Source organism: Gavia stellata, chromosome 28, assembly GCF_030936135.1.
Source record: "Gavia stellata isolate bGavSte3 chromosome 28, bGavSte3.hap2, whole genome shotgun sequence".
In the NCBI taxonomy this organism is placed as follows: Eukaryota; Metazoa; Chordata; class Aves; order Gaviiformes; family Gaviidae; genus Gavia; species Gavia stellata.
The window spans coordinates 9,139,441-9,159,441 of record NC_082621.1 but is presented as its reverse complement, the minus strand read 5'-3'; the positions used below and the strand labels follow the sequence as shown (position 1 = coordinate 9,159,441).

At 42.3% G+C, this 20,001-nt stretch overlaps 1 protein-coding gene and 1 pseudogene across 1 annotated transcript; one reads left to right on the top strand and one right to left on the bottom strand.

Moving 5' to 3' along the window:
* Positions 1-3,584: 3,584 nt before the first annotated feature.
* Positions 3,585-4,535, bottom strand: LOC104251744 (olfactory receptor 10A7). The gene has a single exon (XM_059830242.1). The coding sequence runs from the start codon at positions 4,533-4,535 to the stop codon at positions 3,585-3,587; it is 951 nt and encodes a 316-aa protein (XP_059686225.1).
* A 12,957-nt stretch (positions 4,536-17,492) lies between these two features.
* LOC132319455 (olfactory receptor 10A4-like) lies at positions 17,493-18,468 on the top strand (annotated as a pseudogene).
* The last annotated feature ends 1,533 nt before the right edge of the window (positions 18,469-20,001 follow it).

Genomic DNA, 20,001 nt, shown 5'->3' with positions numbered 1-20,001 from the left:
GGAGAAATGGGCAGAGGAACCTCATGAAGTTCAGCAAAGGGCAATGCGAAATCCTGCACCTGGAGTACCCCATGCCCCAGCACAGGCTGGGGACCAACTGGCTTCAGAGAATGATCTTGGGGTATTTGTGACTTAGTAGGTTTCACCAGATCCAGTTGTCCAGGATTCTGTCCAGTCACATTTTGAATAACTTTGCAGGGGGACACACCAAAACCTCTCTGGAAAACTTGTTCCATTATTTGAGCACCCTCAGAGTAAAAGTTTTTTCTTCTGTTCATATGGAATTTCATGTTTTTTAATTTGTGCCTATTGCCTCTTGTTCTGTCACTGGGCACCACTGACTACAGTCTTGTTCTGTCTTTTTCATCCTCTCCCATGACGTGTTTATACACATTTACAGGATTCCCTCTGAGCCTTCTCTTCTCCAGGCTAAACAATCCCAGCTCTCTCATCCTTTCCTCATAGGAGAGATGCTCCAGTCTCTTAATCATCTTTGCGGCGGCTCTTTACTGGCGTCTCTCCAGTATGTCCATCTCTCTCTGGTACTGGGGAGCCCAGAACTGGACACAGTACTCCAGGTGTGGCCTCACCATCACTCAATAAAGGGGAAGGATCACCTCCCTCAACCTGCTGACAATGCTTTGCCTGATGTAACCCACAATACCATTAGACGTCTTTGCAGTAAGGGCAGGTTGCTGACTCTTGTTCAACTTTTGTGTCCACCAGGACTTCAAAGTATTTCTCTGAAGCACAGGAAAATTTTTTGAAAATGCCTGAGTAGGAATTAATGGATTTTCAAATAGCATCACATATATGGATTTAAAGGGGTGTTTTCAGTCCTGGAGTGCCCTTTTCAAGGAGAACCAGCTGCAGGAGAATGAGGTTTCCATTATGTACCACATCATATCAACCAGCACCATGAAGACTCTGCTGACTGTACACACAAGACTTCCTTTGAACATCATGGGTTAACAACGAGACATGCAGACACCTACATGCAACAGCTTTAGAAGTTTTAGCCAGCTATCTGGAGCTGTCATAATTTCAGTAACAATTCAGTTGCCCAAACTCAATGTATGTAATGAGCTGAAATGCTCTCTAGACTCCATTAAGTTTCTTGGGGTGGCATTCAAGTATCCAAATGCAGCTGATCAGTGCTACTTAGATGCCATAGAGTGATGCATTACATGGAGCTGGCAGATACATGCTGGACATAAGTGAGACCCAAAACTTCCTGAATTGGCTGCTGGTGGTGAGGTAGGGTATGCCTGGGGCTCTGAAATTGTACTTCATGCCTATGTGTGGGTAATTAAACACTGGAGTTAGGGAAGACAAATTCCTCACTGCCTGCCATCTCCAGATACCTGCAAGTTGTCTGTTTCCCAGGTTGTCATCTTAGCTCTTTCTACAGTCAGAGGATAAATCACATTTAGAATTTACTTCATGTTTTTGGTAGATCTCTTAGAGACTCATATGTTCCATTCTGACAGGTCTGTTGCCTCTCTGCTAAAATGCTGACAAACCTTCATGGAATCAGTTTCCACATAGTATTACAACATCTGAATGGCTCAACAGTAGCAGAAGACACCTTCCCCCCTCTCCCATGAAATGTAAAATGAACAACAAGATAAAAACACAAAAAACCAAAACAAAACCAGAAAAAGCCCAGAACAAGCCCATCTTTATCCTTCTCCCATCCCCCATGGCCATCTCTGTCTTGATAGGTTGGAGTGTTCAATTTTCTCAGAGATATTGGGCTCAAACTCATAGAAGTAGCTTCTACCTTTTAGAAAGACAATTAATAAATCAAAGTCTCAAAAAGGAAGTGATAGTAAGCCTAATTACTCCTAGATGCATACAGAGGCTTACTGAAATTCAGTCTTTTATTCTGAAATATAGGAGTGTATTGGAACAGCTAATTGAGGATCTCTGCTGCTGCATTCTTAATGTGGAGAGTCCTACTTTCATTCAGTCCTACCAGGAGGATGCCTAATGCAACTTTCCATCTCCTGTGGAGGCTTGGAACTTGCTGTTTATCCTTCTGAATAGATCGTAACCAATGACAACCAGTCTTTCCTAGGAAATAAGACTACCTACAATGACATATCCTTTACTGAGGTCCGTTAGTGCCAAGTGCTGAAGAAAACAAACACAGAAACAAACGAAACAAACTGCATTTACAATTACTAGCAAAGAAGGTAAAATATCCCTTAAGTTCCCCCTTTAAGAAAAGTAAAAATATACAGTTAAAATTTTTCTGTCTTATCTGCAATGCAGCTCAGCTTTAGCAGGATGCCTAGAGAACACCATACCCCCATCTCCCACCTGTACTCTATACCATAACAGTAAGGGCACTATAGGTTTCAATTCCCTCAGTTTGAAAATGTTGAGAACTCACCTCTCTTGCAGTCTTGACTGTTTCCCAAGTGCTACTTAAATAAGGTCATGACTACCCCTCCCTCTGCTTCTAATGTCTAATTGTGGTTTCAACAACTGCATTTTCTATAGTTTTTTTCTGTAAAGCTTTTTTATATGTTTCTGTCATATTCTACGGATGTAGTTTAGATCGGCTGTTTCATGGCCTTTTTAATAGGCTATATCACCAGAGAGAAGAGGACACAGTATTCTGTTAGGCCCTGATCCTAAACTAGGAATTTAAAGTAGGACAGATGACCTATTCTCAAGAAGTTCCTGTTTCTCTTCATTATGTAGAGAAAAAGGACAGCTAGCTAAAATGCAGATGTCTGTACTGCATTTTTCTAAAATTAGGAGTGTTGCAAAGGTGCAGAAAACCTTGAATGAGGGCAGTATGAGAGATGAGGAGAGCAGGGAACAGTCTCTTCCACAGATGTCACTCAGGGCAGGAGGAGGATCACAAAGATTCAAGTGGTCTACTCCTCCTGGGGCAAATGATGATGTAACAGCAGGTAGGCCACCCCTGCACAAACTGAGAAGGACAAGGGCAACCCATTTCCACTGAGCACAGTCCAAGACCAACCTCCAGCACACTGTGGGCACCTCTGCTACCTACCCAAGTATGCAAGAAGTTCTCAATAGGGTCTGAGCATACATGGACATGCATACACACAAATGTGCACACATGCACACTCAGAGGCTGTTGGAGATCTGGTTATTCCAAGGTCCTGGAGTCATTTATCTGTGAGTGCTTGTATGAGGCTCTCAGGCACATCTCCAAAAAATTTTATTCATGGCGTAAAGAACAGAGAGACGCAAAATACAAATGACACTATGGCCCAGGTGACAAGATACCTGTCCAAGACACATTGCAGTCTCTGCTACAGTGACTGTACTTTATGAAATATTACCTTTTTTTTCTTGGAAACAAAGATTGAAACCTCATTTTCCATCAGACAATGCAAGGTAGTATATCACTAATACTGAAGTAATAAGATTCATATAAACTCATACTGGACAGAAGAAACACAAAATCTTTGAGTAGAGTTTGAGATACATCCATTTTCCAAGTGTTCCAAGTTAGAGTGTTTAAAAAAAGTCAAGCATAAAAGAAACAAAAAATCCAAGTATGCAGAGGAGAAAAAAGATTCCTTTCAAGCAGAATAAGTTTACATATTCCTTAGCTCAGCTATAATTTTGATTAGTACTCCTTTCACTTCTTTATTTCTAAGGCTGTAAATCAGGGGGTTTAATGTAGGAATTATGGTTGTGTATATGAGAGCTAGGACTTTCTTAGTGTCTTGTGAATTACTGGATTTTGGCCGTAAGTAAATCAAGGTCCCACTTGCATAATACAGTGTTACAACAATAAGGTGTGAGGAACAGGTGGAGAAGGTCTTGTGTCTGCCCTCTGCAGAGGAAATCTTCAGGATGCTGGAGATGATGCAGGCATAGGATACTAGGATGAGACAAAATGGTGTAAAGATGACCAGCACTGTGGCTGTAATGATCTGCTTTTCATACAAGGAGGTGTCAGTGCAGGAGAGCGTAATGAGCGGGGGAATATCACAGAAGTAGTAGTTAATCTTCTTGGGCCCACAAAACAGCAATGTGAACACCCAAGCTGTCTGCACCACAGACACAATATTACCACTGCAGCATGACAGCAGGACCAAGGAGAGACAAACTCTGCTGTTCATGATGATTGCATATCTAAGGGGGTTGCATATGGCCACGTAACGGTCATAGGCCATGGCTGCCAAAAGGTAGCATTCAGTGGCTCCTAAAAAAATCACACAGTAGAGCTGTGTGGCACAGCCCATGTAGGAAATGCTCCTGTCCTCTGACAGGAAGTTTACCAGCATCTTGGGAACAACAACCGATGCTGTGGAAATATCCAGGAAGGACAGGACCCGGAGGAAGAAGTACATGGGCATGCGGAGGGTGGGGTGCACTGTGGCCATGAAGATGAGAAGGTTCCCAATGATGGTAATGGTGTAAGTCAAGCAGAACGTGAAGAACAGCAAGTGCTGCAGTTCTGGGTGGCTGGACAATCCAGAGAGGACGAATTTGGTCAGCAGAGTGTGGTTTCCTGGTTCTGGTCCCTCTGTTGGCTTCATCTGGGAGGAATCAAATGGACAGATTTTTGGAGGGGTAGGCGCTGCACCAAGATCACGATGCTTCAACCAGTTACTGAAGCAATGCGTCTCTTGCGAATCCCTGGAGAGGCACTGGATCGAAGGGTGCAACTCTAGAGCTGGCTTAGCTGTACAAAGTAAGGCAGCAATGGCTGTGCATTCTGAAAGCACGTGATGTTAGTGCTCTCTAAGTTGCGTAGTTTGGGATAGTGACCAAGCATACAACTACGAGGAGTTTGTATTAAAGGGTTGGCTCCATTACGGGTGTAGGGTTCATTGCTGAAAACATGTGCTCCCCCCAGATGTCAGGTCTGTGGTCCCAGCTGGTTCCATAGGTGCTGTCTGCACTGAAGGGAATGCCCAGCTAAGAACCAAAACACCCACAGTCCAAAGAAAGCAAAACTAAACCGAAAAAAGCAAAACCAAATACACTTTGTCTATAGAAAGGAAATGGAAGAAGCAATAATTAGAGGGAAAGATATCCATGGAGAATTCTAAGAAAGTGTAGAAGGTAAAGCTCAGTACTACCTGCTTCATTAGTCACATTGCCTTCTTACCCTGATGAGTGTTGCGGTGTGTGTGGTGCCGATGGGATATTCATGCAGCACTGTGCCAGCCATGGCAGCTTTGTGTTTTCTTACTGCCCAGAATGGGAAACTGGTGCACTGAAAGAGAGAAGAAATCAGCCTGCCACAGAGGAGAAAGTGGTCATTAATTCTGCGTTCTTCAGATTCGTCATCTCTTACCGAAGGGGCGACCAACCACTGGACAACACTGGTAAATCTTAAAACACAAAATGCATGTTGGCAGCAAAAATGTATCCATATATGGGGACAGAGCAGGGAAGCACCTTTTCCACTGTACACACATGGACCTGGTCAACAGACCACAGCACATGGAGAAGAACACATCATTAAAGCAAGAGCATTGCATACAACCCTATCATGATTCAGTCACTCCTCATACTGACTCCATCTAATTTCTCTTTCTGCTATAACTTAACTCACACAATACTCCTTTTTGTGAGTGGGTTCTTCTAACATGAACATGAAAGTGAAAGCTGTGGAACGGGGAGCCACAGACGATCTTTACTTACAAGCACAATAAAGAAACTCCTAACGTGCTCAGGCATTTAAAAGTCTGATGTATTTAAAATGAATCTTTCTGGTCTTGGCTGTTTCCATTAACATAGAAAAGAAAGAACACTGTGGTATTTGAAGCTCCAAATTTTGAGAGATACCTCAGTATAACCTGTGCATAACAGAATAGAGAATGACATTAAAAATTCCCTGCAGTTTGTAATGGCACACATTCACACTCATTTTCTTAACTTCTTAGATCCATGTAGCTGAAGTAGAATCTACCTAGTGCTGCTCTTTTATCTCTTATGAAAATTTTAGACTCTTGCTTTGGTCATTAGCTGTTAATTAAAGTCAATAAAACCACAGCAGTCATTGTTTTACTGATAGGTTAGCATTCTATTCCCTAACACAGAAGACCTCTCAGAAACAACTCCCACTTTGTGTAATTCCTGTTTAGTGGCTATGAGGACTGTTAAGTTTTGGTCGCACTTCCTCCTTGGATTTGCTTTATGTATTCACAATAAGCATTTCGAAGTGTCCTACCTTCAGCAGTTCTGCCATCCAGTGCTTCCAAAATGGATCATGCAAATTTCACTAGAAGAATTTTCTTTGTTTTCTTACCTTAGGGACAGTGTTGGGCTGATGACTCTTACAGTCAGCTTACGTTGCAGTTTTTAAATTGTATTTTAAATGCAGATGCTCACCTGCCACAGGTGACATTAGCACATGGCATATTCCATGGAATGTCAGGCATGTTTTCTCTGAAGCACCATAAATGGAATTTACTTGCCCTTCACACACAATGCCAGTTGCCAAAGATTAGCCTCAAAGAGAAGAAGAAAAGGAATTTGTTCAAGTTCTTTAAATTTAGTTGAAATAGTAGCAGAATCAATTAGTTTCAAGGAACAGGGACAATGAAACTACATCATGCACATGCATGTTGACTTGCAAGTACATGAGAACATACATGAGCCTCTGCACGGTAGTTCAATCATGAGATTCCTTTTGCAGCAAAATTATGTAGTGCCTTTTAAAGACAATCACAGGAGCAAAAAAGAAAATTGTTTTCTTCAGAAATTACTCTAGTCATTGAGGATGTAGAGACCCACAAGCTGGGCTTCAGTGTTATCCCAAGGCTCCTTGAAGTCTCAGACACCTTTAGCATTATTAAAGGATGTTAAGAGCAGCTGCAGGCTCCTGCAGCCCTGACCCAGGACCCTCCTGCCCAGCCACTGGAGCCCAGCCCACTGCCTAGGGACTTGGGATCTCAGGGACGCAGCTGCTGCTATCCCATTTGCAAGTCCAACCAATAGTAAAGTTAAGCATGTATCCTTGAGACTCACAGGACACAGACACACAAAGACACACAGAGACATGCAAAGGACATTGACATGGCCAGCCACACAGACTATCACAAACAATACATTGAGGACTCGCATCACACATGAGTGCAAACCCCCTCCTTCTCTGGTGTTGGCAGAGACAGGAGGTCACTAGTGCAGGCACACACATAACATCCCCAGGATTCACAATCACATGCACATTTGTGAGTCGCCTGACCACTGACATAGCCCATCTGTCTGTCTGGTATCCCTGCCCAGATCCTGGCCCTCTGACCTGCCCACAGGTCTCCTGCTCACTGGCTGGTCCAGCTTGATGCACCAAACACGCAGCACTCACACACTCATCTCACAGGCACCCCACACTCACAGGTTCTCCCTGGGCGCCAGCACAGACTCTCTGCCCATCTGATGCCCTTGCCCGGACCTCCTACTCACTGCCTGGTCGAGCTTTAAGTTTGCTGGTGAATATACATACACACCTCACACACACCTAGTTTGGGGGATGTATAGACACTCCCCCCTGCCCCCAGCAACCAGCACAAGGCATAAGAGCTGTGACCCATGGTCTTGCTCCAGCTGCCAGCGCTGAGGCCCTCACTCACCTCACTCACACCAGTCCCCTCAGTAACTGGTTTTGGGGGCACATGCTGTTCTCACCCTGGTGGCTGTAGACTGAGAACCTACTGGCTCCAGTAGCTGCACTGGGACCCCACTGGCTGCTGTAGCTCACACCAGAGGCCAAGGGTGCCCACACCCGCAGTCGGACTTCAGTAGCTGGCATCAAATCCACGCACACCATTGTCCCCAGTAGCTAGTACTTGGTCCTTGCAGCACATGTACACACAGGATAGAGTGAGAATATGCAGAGAGTTATGAAAAGATTTAATAAGATGGGACAGACTGCAGTGATCAGGCGCAGGGCTCAACCAGACCAGCAGTGACCAACCCCAGTTTACACTCAACTGGTCCCTTTTAGACCCCTTTTCTCTCTATCCCCCTCTTTGTTCCTCCTGGCTCCCCTTCACCTGAACATCCCCTTATCAGCTGGCATGGTCCCACTGACCCCATCCAACGTCCTTGACACCCCAGGTTTGCATCCTTACTAGTTGCAAATTCCCAGTCGTCTGTAGTTTCTTGAGAGCTCATCAACTGGTGCTGTTTATTCCTGGTTATTGTCTCTTAGTGCTAATTGTTCAGGTTTTATGTCTCTGTGGTTTTGACTCCCTCCCTTTTATTATTATTCCAATTTGGCAAGGTTCTCAGTCAGAGGTATTTGTCTAGATTCTTTTTATGCTTAATGGCGAGGTCTTCTACAGGGTGTTTAAGATCATCCTCAGGTAGATGAGACTAACCATGTTTTAAATGGAACTGTTTCTCCCCTTTGACTATAAAGAGAGGCTAAAGTAATTGGCCCAGATACATACCTTTTGTAGACACCTAAGTTAACACCTGATTTTTCCCATCCTATTTTGTGCACAGTTGGTTTGGTTACAATGTTTTCCACATTATTGTTATGACTGTTTTTTGGGAACCAGAGGAGCTGGGGGAAGATAGCAGAACATCAAAATTATTATTTCCATTTTCTCATCAAGGAGTCAGGTGCTTTTTGGAAAGCAGATTGCATAGTTTTGATTGGGTAAATCCGCCCTGCAAATGTAGTTTGTGGACCCTCAATTTTGACTAGTCCTCTAGACATAGCTGCCCTATGTTTCAGATCAGAATCCTCTTTAGGCCTGGGTTTTAACTACATAGAGAGCAGAGCCACAGAATAAAGTCATGACACTCAGGTAGGAGGAACAGGTAGAGATGGCCTAGTGGAATGTCCAAGTGGAAACCATTAAAGTGTGGTGTCCCTCAAGGGTCCATACTGGGACAAGTACTATTTAATATCTCCATCAGCAACCCAGACAGTAGAATTGAGTGCACCCTCAGCAAGTTTGTGGATGACACTAAGCTGAGTGGTGCAGTTGATTCATTAGATGGAAGGGATGCCATACAGAAGGACCTTGACAGGCTTGAGGAGTGGCCCATGTGAACCTCATGAAGATCAACAAGGCCAAGTGCAAGGTCCTGCACCTGGATTGGGGCAATCCCCACTACCAATACAGGCTGAGGCATGAATGGATTGAGAACAGCCCTGTGGAGAGGGACTTGGGGATACAGTGACAGGACAAAGGGAAACGGTTTTAAACTGAAAGAGCGTAGATTTAGATTGGATATAAGGAAGAAATCTTTTGTGATGAGTGTGGTGAGCTACTGGAACAGGTTTCCCAGAGAAGTTGTGGATGTCTCCTCCCTGGAAGTGTTCAAAGTCAGGTTGGATGGGGCTTTGAACAACCTGAGCTAGTGATGTCCCTGCTCATTGCAGGAGGGTTGAACTAGATGATCTTTAAATGTCCCTTCCAATGCAAGCCATTCTATGAGTCTATGATTTTATGGTTCTATGATTCTGTGGTTCTATGATTCTATTATGATTCTATGATCTTTGTCTCAATTTGCTCCCAGGAAAGCATATTACCATGTATCCTGAACTAATGGCCACTAATGGAAATTGGGAGGCCTGCAAAATGATCATTGAAATCTGTGCTGGGACATCGCTTTTTCAGTGAACAGATCCCTGGTGACTAAGAACAGATACATTCCTATCCCCACCTATGACGATCATTGTGGGAAGGAACACAAACTGCTGGAGACTCCAAACTAAACTTAGAAAATAGCAGAAAGGCTTTTTTTTTTTTTTTTTTTCTGTGTAATAGTAATATTAACTTTGCAGAGAGAACCAAAGGAGAGGGTTATTACTTTCTTTCTTCGAATGCAAAATGGAACAAGGCTACAATGCCAGAATGTTCTTTTGGGTCTTGCAGAAAACTTGTAGGACTTTCCTGATTTACTTCATGTCTGCTTGGGAATCTTAACTGTTACACAATGGTCAGTGAACATCAGCTCCATACCTGCATACACATACCACAGACTGGCTGGATTGTTTTTGCTGGATGCTAGTGACTCATCAGTTGATGCTCCCACAATGTTTCAGTTCTCCTGTCATAGCACTAAAAAATTGTAATCAGTGATGGTGTTCCCAGAAGTTTTTTCCACTTCAGTGTTGTTGCGATGTTCTTTCTTGTAAGGGGAGTGGCCACCAGCCAGTAAATGACCAACTACAAACCATATTGTTATTAGACCATCATGATCTGGGATGTATGTTTGGGAGTTCTAATGGCAGATGCATGACTTTCTCATTTTGCACAATCTGCTATGCAGATGGAGGTGCTTGTTCAGATACCTTTCTGTAGCCATGGGAACATGAGTCTTCTTCTGTAAGTCAGGATCATGGATACATGTCATGCTTTAGCCCCCACCAGCAGCTAAGCACCACACAGCTGCTCACTCACTCCCCCACCCAGTGGGACGGGGGAGAGAACCGGAAGGGTAAAAGTGGCAAGACTCATGGGTTGACATAAAGACAGTTTAACAGGTAGACAAAAACTGCATGTGTGAGCAAAGCCATCAACAGGGAGGTGCTTAGCCATCTCCAGGAAAGCAGGGCTTCATCACATGTAACTGTTACTTGGGAAGACAAACGCCATAACTCTGAACATCCCCCCCTTCCTCCTTTTTCCCCCAGTTTTTATTGCTGAGTGTGACATACTATAGTATGGAATATCCCTTTAGTCAGTTGGGGTCAGCTGTCCTGGCTGTGTCCCCTCCCAACTTCTTGTGCATCCCCAGCCTACTCACTGGGCAGAGTGAGAAAAAGAAAAGGCCTTGATGCTATGGAAGCACTGTTAAGCAATAACTAAAATGTCCGTGTTTTATCAATCAGCACTGTTTTCATCACAAGTCCAAAACGTAGCCCCATACAAGCAACTTTGATGAAATTTAACTCTATCCCGGCCAAAACTAGTACAGTACAGTAAGTGTACCATGTTTTCTTCTCACTAGGCTTTGTGTAAACCAAGTGAGTGTACGTTGAAGGTAGTTGTCACAAGTCCTTTCCTTTTTATCAGTAATTTACTATTTTTAATAGAGTTGTACTGCCATAGAATGTACACAGCTGCATGAAGCGTGGAAAATACATTTGGGGTGACATGTTGGTAATATTCGGCACACAGGTCTAAGAAACTAAATGCAGAATGATATCTTTAAAATGAGTCACAATGTTTATCCTAACTATCCTTCCTCCACCCACTTCCCTGTCCAGACATTGATATATAAATCACTGCTACAGATCAAAATTGAAAGTGTAAAAATGAGAGAAAAATTTAACCCTGTGCTTAGCTTTTTATAAAAAATGGAATTCTTTTTCCTTATTTTTTAAATACTCCTGATGAGGACAACTTAAACTACAAAACTGAAAGGCAGGGAACACTTCTACTTTGGAATTTACCTCCTTTAAATTTTATTGTCCTCTTTCAGGCAATGCAAACTCTGGACATGGGATTTCACAATATCACCTGCTTTTCAGAAATCTACAAAAATATTAGTCAACAATTTAGTGCAACTGAGGAGGTTTAAGAATGAATGACATTCTAGCTTCCTGGCTAGCTTTCTTCCTCCATGGCTTTCTAGGAGTTGTATTCAATGGCTAGGCTAATTTTTATAACTTATTGCTTAGCACACTCTTTTGGGAATGGCTTAGCTTCCAGTTCTTGCTTCTTGGAACTACTTGTTCCACAGTGTTTCTGTAAAAGCCTGAAAAAGTCCCACATACAGGGACTAAAACACTCTGAAATGTGAAACTGAACACATGGTAGTCTATGTATTCATAGTATGTGAGGCTAGCCAGGCACTCAACAGGTCACCTCATCCACCCAGATGAACCATGGCAGAATCAGCTCTAGACAATCCTGGCAGTTAAGTAGCTACATGTGCTAGGCAATTGCCTTAGCCTGCTATATGTAAGAGAGGTAGCCAAAAGACTCACTGGGCTCTTGATAACCCTCTTTGGTGCCCAGTGGAGGTGAAATATACATTTCACATTCAGGCCTAATTGGTTATGTTAAGACAGATGGGGGAAACTGGCTCTAAGGAAGGGAAGACACACATAAGTTCAATTTAATCTATAGAGAAGGCAGAGGAAAACATTTCAGGACAATTTTACTGAGGGAAGAAAAGATAAAAAGCCAACCATCCAAGTAAATCCTCCTAGGCATAAGAGAATAAATGCACAGATCATACATATATGGCTTACTGATTATTATATTGACCTATATAAGTTAGTGATAAGGGCCACTATTTCTTTAACTTTTAATACTAGTCTGACAGTATAGGATTTGCTCTTCAATTAACAAACAGGGAAAAAAAAAAACAGGGACAACACCAGGTGTAGAAAAAGGCACTTTCTCTATGTTGAGCTTGATTTTTCTGCTTTCATTTTACAGAAAATTCTAGTAAATTTTAGCTATACATATTTTTTTATTTAAATTTTCTATTCAGAAAAAGATCTGCTTTCATCAGAAACAAGGACAAAGAGGAAAATCTTCAGTGTCTGCCTTGTTTGGTAAATATTCCCACTCATTTATCTGTATCTGAACAATCTGGATTCTGTTATGACATTTTCAGCATTTGACTGAGGTAGGGAAACCTACCTGCAATGAAAGAAGCTTTCTAGAATTTGCAGACTTTGTGACAGCAGTCATTGTTTTACTGGGCTCATTAACATGAACAATCATCTCCTATATATACATCTTCTCCACTGTGCTGAAAATCACATCTGCCTCAGGAATACAAAACATTTTCTCCACTTGTGGTGCTCATGTCTCAGTGGCCTCTCTATACTAGGGCAGAGCCATATTCATAGATACGAGAATTTCACAGACTTCTCTTGATATCAAGAAGGTTGTGAATGTGCTGACCCTGGTGTTCACACCTTCACTAAAGCCATTCATCTACACCTCGAGGAATGAGAAAGTGAGAGGCCTTGAGAATTTTCTTCACACAACCCACAGTATTTCATGAAGGTAGGACTGCCTAAGCAACATAATTCATTCTCTCTCGTCAGATACATTCCTTGGGAAATGGTGAACTGACCTTCGAAAGAGTATCTTTCTTCACATCCAGGCATGGAGGAAGCGTTTATATAGACATTATGTTAGGAGTGAGACTCAAACCACTTTAGTAAGGTGTAGAGGTCTTGGCCAGAGTCAGTCATCTAGACTACGTTTATACTCAGTGGGGAGAAGTAGACACTTTTACAATTTAGATCATCTTGCTCTTTGCAGTGTTTTAGAATCACGTGAAACAGACCATAGAAGTACTTGTTTTTCTCTGTTGACTATAAAAGACATTCAGACACCCAGACACAGATGTATCATCTACTTTGACATCTAAACTTAGATGACCTGTATCTTACTACAACCTTGTAGGTATCTGCAAGGAGATGCTAAACTGCAAACCAACTTATAAAGACCCTGAGTGCACGAATAGGCCTTAATGCTTCTGCCCAGACTCTCCTATGGCCTCCACACACCCTCTGCCCATGAGCCCAGGGTCTACATTTAAGATGACTTAAGCTGGGCCTCGTATTGATCCTGATCAGGAGACCATTGCACGTTTAGGAGCTAGTGATGCATGTAACAGTTCACTTGAGAAAGCCCAGGTCTGTGCTGTGCTAAGCATCCAGAATGGCCTTCAGGTCTGTGTTGTGCTGTGCACATCCCTGTCACGTTAAAGGACAAGGCAATTTTAGAGAAAATAAACCCCCTTGTGTTCCAGCTTGTCCTCACATATCAGAGGGGCTAGGGGCAGCTAGGCTTAGATTCTGAGTGATGCCCAATTTTTCTGTGTTACAAGTCCGGTCACGTTCAATGTATTGAACTCTCACAATTACGGATACACTCAGAACAACATACACTTTCAGTCTAGTCTCGATCCATGAACTAGCATGGCCACACTTAAGGGATTTGGTGGTGTTCAATGAGAACTCTCACGGCTAGATTAGTGAATAGGGCAGTTTATTGAAGCAACAGATACACAAGTTCTTTTGGATTGCCGGTGATAAAATTACTGCCTGCAAAGCATGTGCAAATACCCAGAATATGAGTAATATAGCCTGGCTACAAACGCGTTAAGTTATAAAGCAACTCTATAGAGATTTTTAAGTTTCCCAGGGAAGGACTCCGTATAACCAAGTGTTAGAATCTTACCCAAAGGCGTCCTTATGGGGCGGGGGGAAGAGAGGCTCAGCCCGTCGACTGATTCCAGGTGTCAGAGGTGGTCTGCGATGGTATTTTCCCCAGCAACCCTCCTCTCTTAAGCCATTTTTATGTTATTTGTCCTTACAGGTGGAGCTTGAGTGACTCTAGTCATACATACCTCTATTGTAATTGGTGTAAAAGTTTCTCGTTCTGCTTTTAAAGGTATAGACTTCAAGGGGGGGTCGCACCTTGGAGGTGGGTAGCTTTGGGATGGAGGTGTGCTTTTTGGTATTATAATGAGATTATAATGAGCAAAGTTCACCCAAAGGATAGTATTTTGTCAAAAAATGACAGATTGTTGGCTCAGGGTGGTAAATATGCAGCTCAGGGTAGTAAATATGCAGCTTGTCATTTCCATAGTACCTTCCAGTTCCCATCTTATTGCAGAGCCTGGCCGCGGTGTCTTCAATCCGCTCCACTCTCCATGCAATTTCGCTTAGAGTCAGCACACCAAGCTCCCCTGGTGTTGCCAACATCTAAGGTTGTCTAGGGAACTTCTGTGGGGTGGATTCCATGCATATTCTCCACACTCCACCCTGAAGATTTCTTCAATCCTGTACCTTTAATATAAATTTAATTCCTAAGTTACCTCCAGCAATTATTCCGCAATCCCTTGCTGCACGATAAACTCAGCAGCTCATGGCAAGCAAGGGGCCTGCAAGCAGCTTCCACTCACTACCAGTGACACCACCACCTTGCCTGTGTCTAAAAGTGAAGCAACAAGTTCTCATGAGAACATCCTTTAGGAACAGAGTGGTTTTCTCATGAGGGAATTACGTAATAGATGGAATGTCCGAAAGGGAGACCTACCTCCACAAACAGGATCTACGCAGCACGCCGTGGGAAAATCCATCCCTTTCTGCATGAAGGCAGGATTCCCAGCATTGTAAGGGATAAACGATTTGCTCACTACCGATATTGATTTTTATTGTATACAATTAAAACAGCTCTTTTATTTAGCCATTTGTTGCTGCGCCTTTCTTCTTGAGATCCAGAAGGAACCCTGCATCGTCTCTCTCAAATCAGCGTCCCTCCAAATGCAGAAGAGATGACGCCCATCTTCCACAGTCGGAAGAAAAGCAATGTACTCCTTAGGCTGTTGACTGGCATGACATCATCTCAGTTGGACATTAAGCATTGAAACAGACCCCAGTTAAACTCAGTTGAGAGTCAATCTGCACCCAGACTTGACTATCTCCAGGCCTGACTCTGACAGAAATGTATTGCAGCTTTTCAGATAAATCATACAATGGAGAACCGCTCCCCCTGCTCCTCCTGACCCCTCCCCAGCCCCACTCATCAGAACAGGGCCCAGATGATGGACTTAGATTTTTCTCACTAGGTGTTGCTTATTTGAATCAATACAGAAAAATTCCACTTGTGGTGTTCTGGGGATTTTGGCCAAAGTGCAGACAGAGACTAGAGCAATTTGTTCTAGAAATCTGGGGGTTGTATTTGATTAAAAGTGGAATTGCTGACTGACATCTGCACTGCCAGAGTTAAGACATCTTATTCTGTCTGACTTTCTTTCACGTGGCCTTGGGACTGTCTTTCCCCACTCTTCTCTTTAGTCATTGACTGTAGAGTGGCCTCTGCATTGTAGTCATCTTCTGTGAACAGCAGAGAGCAAGTGATCACCTAATGTGATGTAGGTGTATTCTGGATGATAAGGTAAGTGACTGCTTAAAAGTGCTGTGTCTTTGTTTAATTAAAGGGAAGCATAGTATGAATAACCCAAATAAAGACAAAAATTATTATCCATCGAGGACAATTTCTGAAAAATCTGAAGGGCCTATCTGAGATGGCATGATGAGTTCTCCCATGGAGGGGCCTGTCCCTCACCATTAATTAGGGAGCTTAAAGCCAGAGTTAGACATGAGCTATGCATATGTCCTCTCCTCCTGCAAAGCCTTATTCCTGTGCCTAGTTTGTGTAGATTATATCGATACCAAATTTTTATCCCTAAATTTAGGTGGGATCAGCCCCAAGACCATGACTGGTTAAAAAATAACAGATTAAAATAGATATGCAAGTGCTCTACAGGTCTTTCTTTACAGTTAGTTGCAGGAGCTAACAGGAGAACCAGAGAGAAGGTTTTGTCGTACCTAAACAATGAACAAAAAAATAACTGACTCCTACAATTGCAAGCAGTCAATACCCAACAGACTATTTCCCATTGGGAACATAAACACATTGATATACTCAAGGTTTGTGATGTGGCTTTTCCAAAAATATTAACCACAGCCTTCTCCTAATGGCAGGTGAGCTACCTTATTTTACTTCTTTCTCTTCTTCTGTATGTTCTTGTTCTTCTGCCACCTACACAGGGCTTCTCTTTAAGGGAGACCCATCTCTCTATGAAGTGAATGGATTATTGGAATAGACAATAAATTCTAAGACACTTTTTATCCTTGAAAACAACTGATCCTCCTGAAGAGTGCCTGGGACAAAGGTAATTTCCCGGAGAGCTCGCCACATTCTTTAGTACTTTTTTTGTTCTAATTATTAACAGGAAGGGGTTATAATGTCTGGGCTTTTCTGTGTGTGTTTGCACATGTGTGTGCTTTGGGTCTGGCTTTTTTCTTATTAACTGAAAGTTATGTCCCCCATCCCATTCAAATTATGTCAATGAAATCAGAGCAGCTATTTTGAACAGAAAGTCTTCCCTGCCATCTTCAATGTATGTGTAAAAGAAAAAAAAATCTTCAGAAAACCTCCCTTTACTGTTTGGATAAGAAGGGGATAGAAGTGAATACACACACTGATGATCGATACTTATTATGTGTGATACTGTGGAGCGTATACAGGATTCTGTGTGTTCAATAGGCAAGTCTTTTCTAGAATGAGCCCCATCCACAGAATGATAGCAAGAGGGACTCATTGCCAAAAAAACTACTCTATCAACAAATTAATAATTTCTGGGTTTTAAGGACCAGCCTTCTTTACCTGGCTGTAGGTGTTAGGGTAGCAGATCTCAGCAGGATAAGACTTCAGAGACTGGGGCAGTAGAGTACAATCCTCATCCTAAAAGGCAGGAAGAGTAAAATATTCTACCATCATAAAGAAGACATATCTTCCTTTCCTTTGACTAGACGCAAAGTACACTCATTTAGAAAAGTTGTTCTTAATTATCAAAAGCTATGTGAAGGGAACCACCTTCCCTCCTCCTCTAAACAATCTTTATCACTAAAAATACTAAAACACGTAAGTAAAATATCACTTCCTCTTCTGGGATCTTGTCCTATTACAAAGCAATATATATAAATACTTCATATACTATTTTGTATTTCTCTAGATTAACTACAAAATGGATATGTAATGATTTCTGCACTTAAAAAAAACCTGAGGGACACGACCAGCTGGAATCACACAGTGGTGACCCATTTCCAATTTTTACCTTTCTCCAGCATTCCAGAGATCCAAGGCTCTCTCTTTTGTCTGGTATTGCTTGTGAACCTCAGTACTTTGGTGGGAAACAGCCTCATCATTATGATCACGATCGTAGATGCTGCCCTTCACTCCCCCAAGTATTTTTTCCTCAAGAACTTCTTCTTGGAGATTGGCTACACTACATCCACAATCCCCCAGATGCTGGTGAACTTCCTCACAAAAAGGAAGGGCATATCCTTTCTGGGCTGTGCCATACAGATGTATGCCTTCTCCCTCTTAGGGATCACAGAATGTTGTGTGCTGGCTGCCATGGCCTATGATCGCTATGTGGCCGTATGCCATCCCCTGCACTACACGACCATCATGAGCTGGAATACGTGCTTCCTGCTATCAGCTGTATCTTGGCTTATTGGGGTCTTGGTGGCCTTAGGGTGGACAACTTTCATCTTTACCCTTCCCTGTTGTGGGCCCAACAGGATCAATCACTTTTTCTGTGACCTGTCACCTCTGCTGAAGCTGGCTTGTGTGGATACTTACAAGAATGGAATCACCACCTACATAATAGCTGTCCTCTTCATCATGGTACCCTTCTTACTCATAGTTGTGTCATATGTCCAGATTTTACACGCCATCTTCAAGATGCCATCAGCTGGGGGGAAGAGAAAAAAGTTCTCTACCTGCTCATCTCATCTGGTCGTGTTCACTCTGTTTTATGGATCTGGCATTGTGACCTACTTGACACCCAAAGCTTTTTATTCAAGCAGCAGTACCAAACTGCTCTCCTCTCTCTTACACACTGATGTCTCCAATGATGAACCCTTTGATTTACAGCTTGAGGAACAAAGAAGTGAAACAAGCCTTGAAAAGACTGATAGCCAAAAATATAAGTGTGACATGTTTATGAATTATATTAAATTAAATCTAGCAGTAGCTTTGATATTGTGTGCATTACTGCAAGGACAATGATTTGCCATCACTTACCAAAAATTCATATCTATCTTTTAAATCCTCCAGATAATTCCATTTTTATTTTGGTATTTGGGGTTTTTTTAAGAGGTGTTTTTCAGATTATTTTTCATGTCATTTTAAGGTAGGTTGGGCATACAGATCAAGTGAATTGCATGCTACTGTATCATTTATGTCCTGTCCATCCATACAGAAATAGTTTTGTACTTTGCAGAAATCTTTACCTGTGGTAAGATGAAACTCACAATATTCTCTGAATATTGTGAAAACATTTCTGTGGTGCTTATCTAAAAATAATTACACAGTGATGAGGGAAAGAAATTATCAGAGAAGAGGACAATAGACCTAATGAGAAGCACTCCACAAATATCTAAGACATTACTCTCTGGTGAGTTCTGATTAAGATGTTTCCCAGATGAGGTCTTCAGCTCTATTCTGTGAAGAAAGTTTATTTGAAGGCCTGAAGGGGTAGTGATTCACTTTACTTCAAGTATCTTGAATGTAAAGAACTATGGCTGGGCTGATAACCCTATTCTCCACTGGTATTAAATGGAGTGAAACAGATAAAGTAAAAACACAGTTTATGTGTCCTAAACTAGATTTCTGCTGTAGTCAAACTATCACTTAGACATCTCCACTGCTGTATATTGTTTGTGTGTGAAGTCAAAATGTTAAGTTTATGTAAGCATATCTATATCTTAGGCTTCTGAATTGAGAGCAGATGAAAACAATGTCCCTTTTTGTGCAAATAAAAGGTTGATTGTGGGATGAAAGAAACTACTTGAGTGTTAAGGAAACAGGTGGTCATAGGGAAGTTGGTTTGAGACCCATTATTTTAAAACGGAAGGTTAAAACCTCATTTGTTTTTCCTTTTTTCCTCTGGTTGTGGTATGTACCCATCTGGAGGATTCATGGGATCCTAGTTTACCTCTTCACTCTTCTCATTTTCTTTGCCAAGTTAAGACAGTGAATGTGACATTAACCGTTAAGATGGGAAAAGCATAGGAGGGTGTTTTGCATCAGGAGTTGCTAGATCATTATGATCCCAATAAGACAGACGCACACTGTGTCAAGTATCTTTTAAAAAGCTATTTATTAGAGCTAACATGGTAGAGGAGAGCATAATATAGATAAAGCTGCATCACTTCAGATACTGGGAACCCCAAGCTGTGAAGCATCACATGGGCCTCTGATTAACACACAGCATACCATGTACATTCTGTCAATGGAAGGGTTACTCCATTTTGGTCATTTCAGTTAGTATAGGTTTTTTTAAAAAGAAAACAATTATAACCATCATTTCTACTGTCAAACAGAAAGGATGTTCACCTAAGAACTTCTTGCTGCACTGTTAGATAAAGGCAAGGCCATGCAGGTGGTGTAATTGCTGGTACCAAGTGGGAGCTGCCCGCAGGCTCCTCTGCTACAATAAGCTTCTGAGTTTATCCTGCAGCCAGGGGATTTGTGCAGC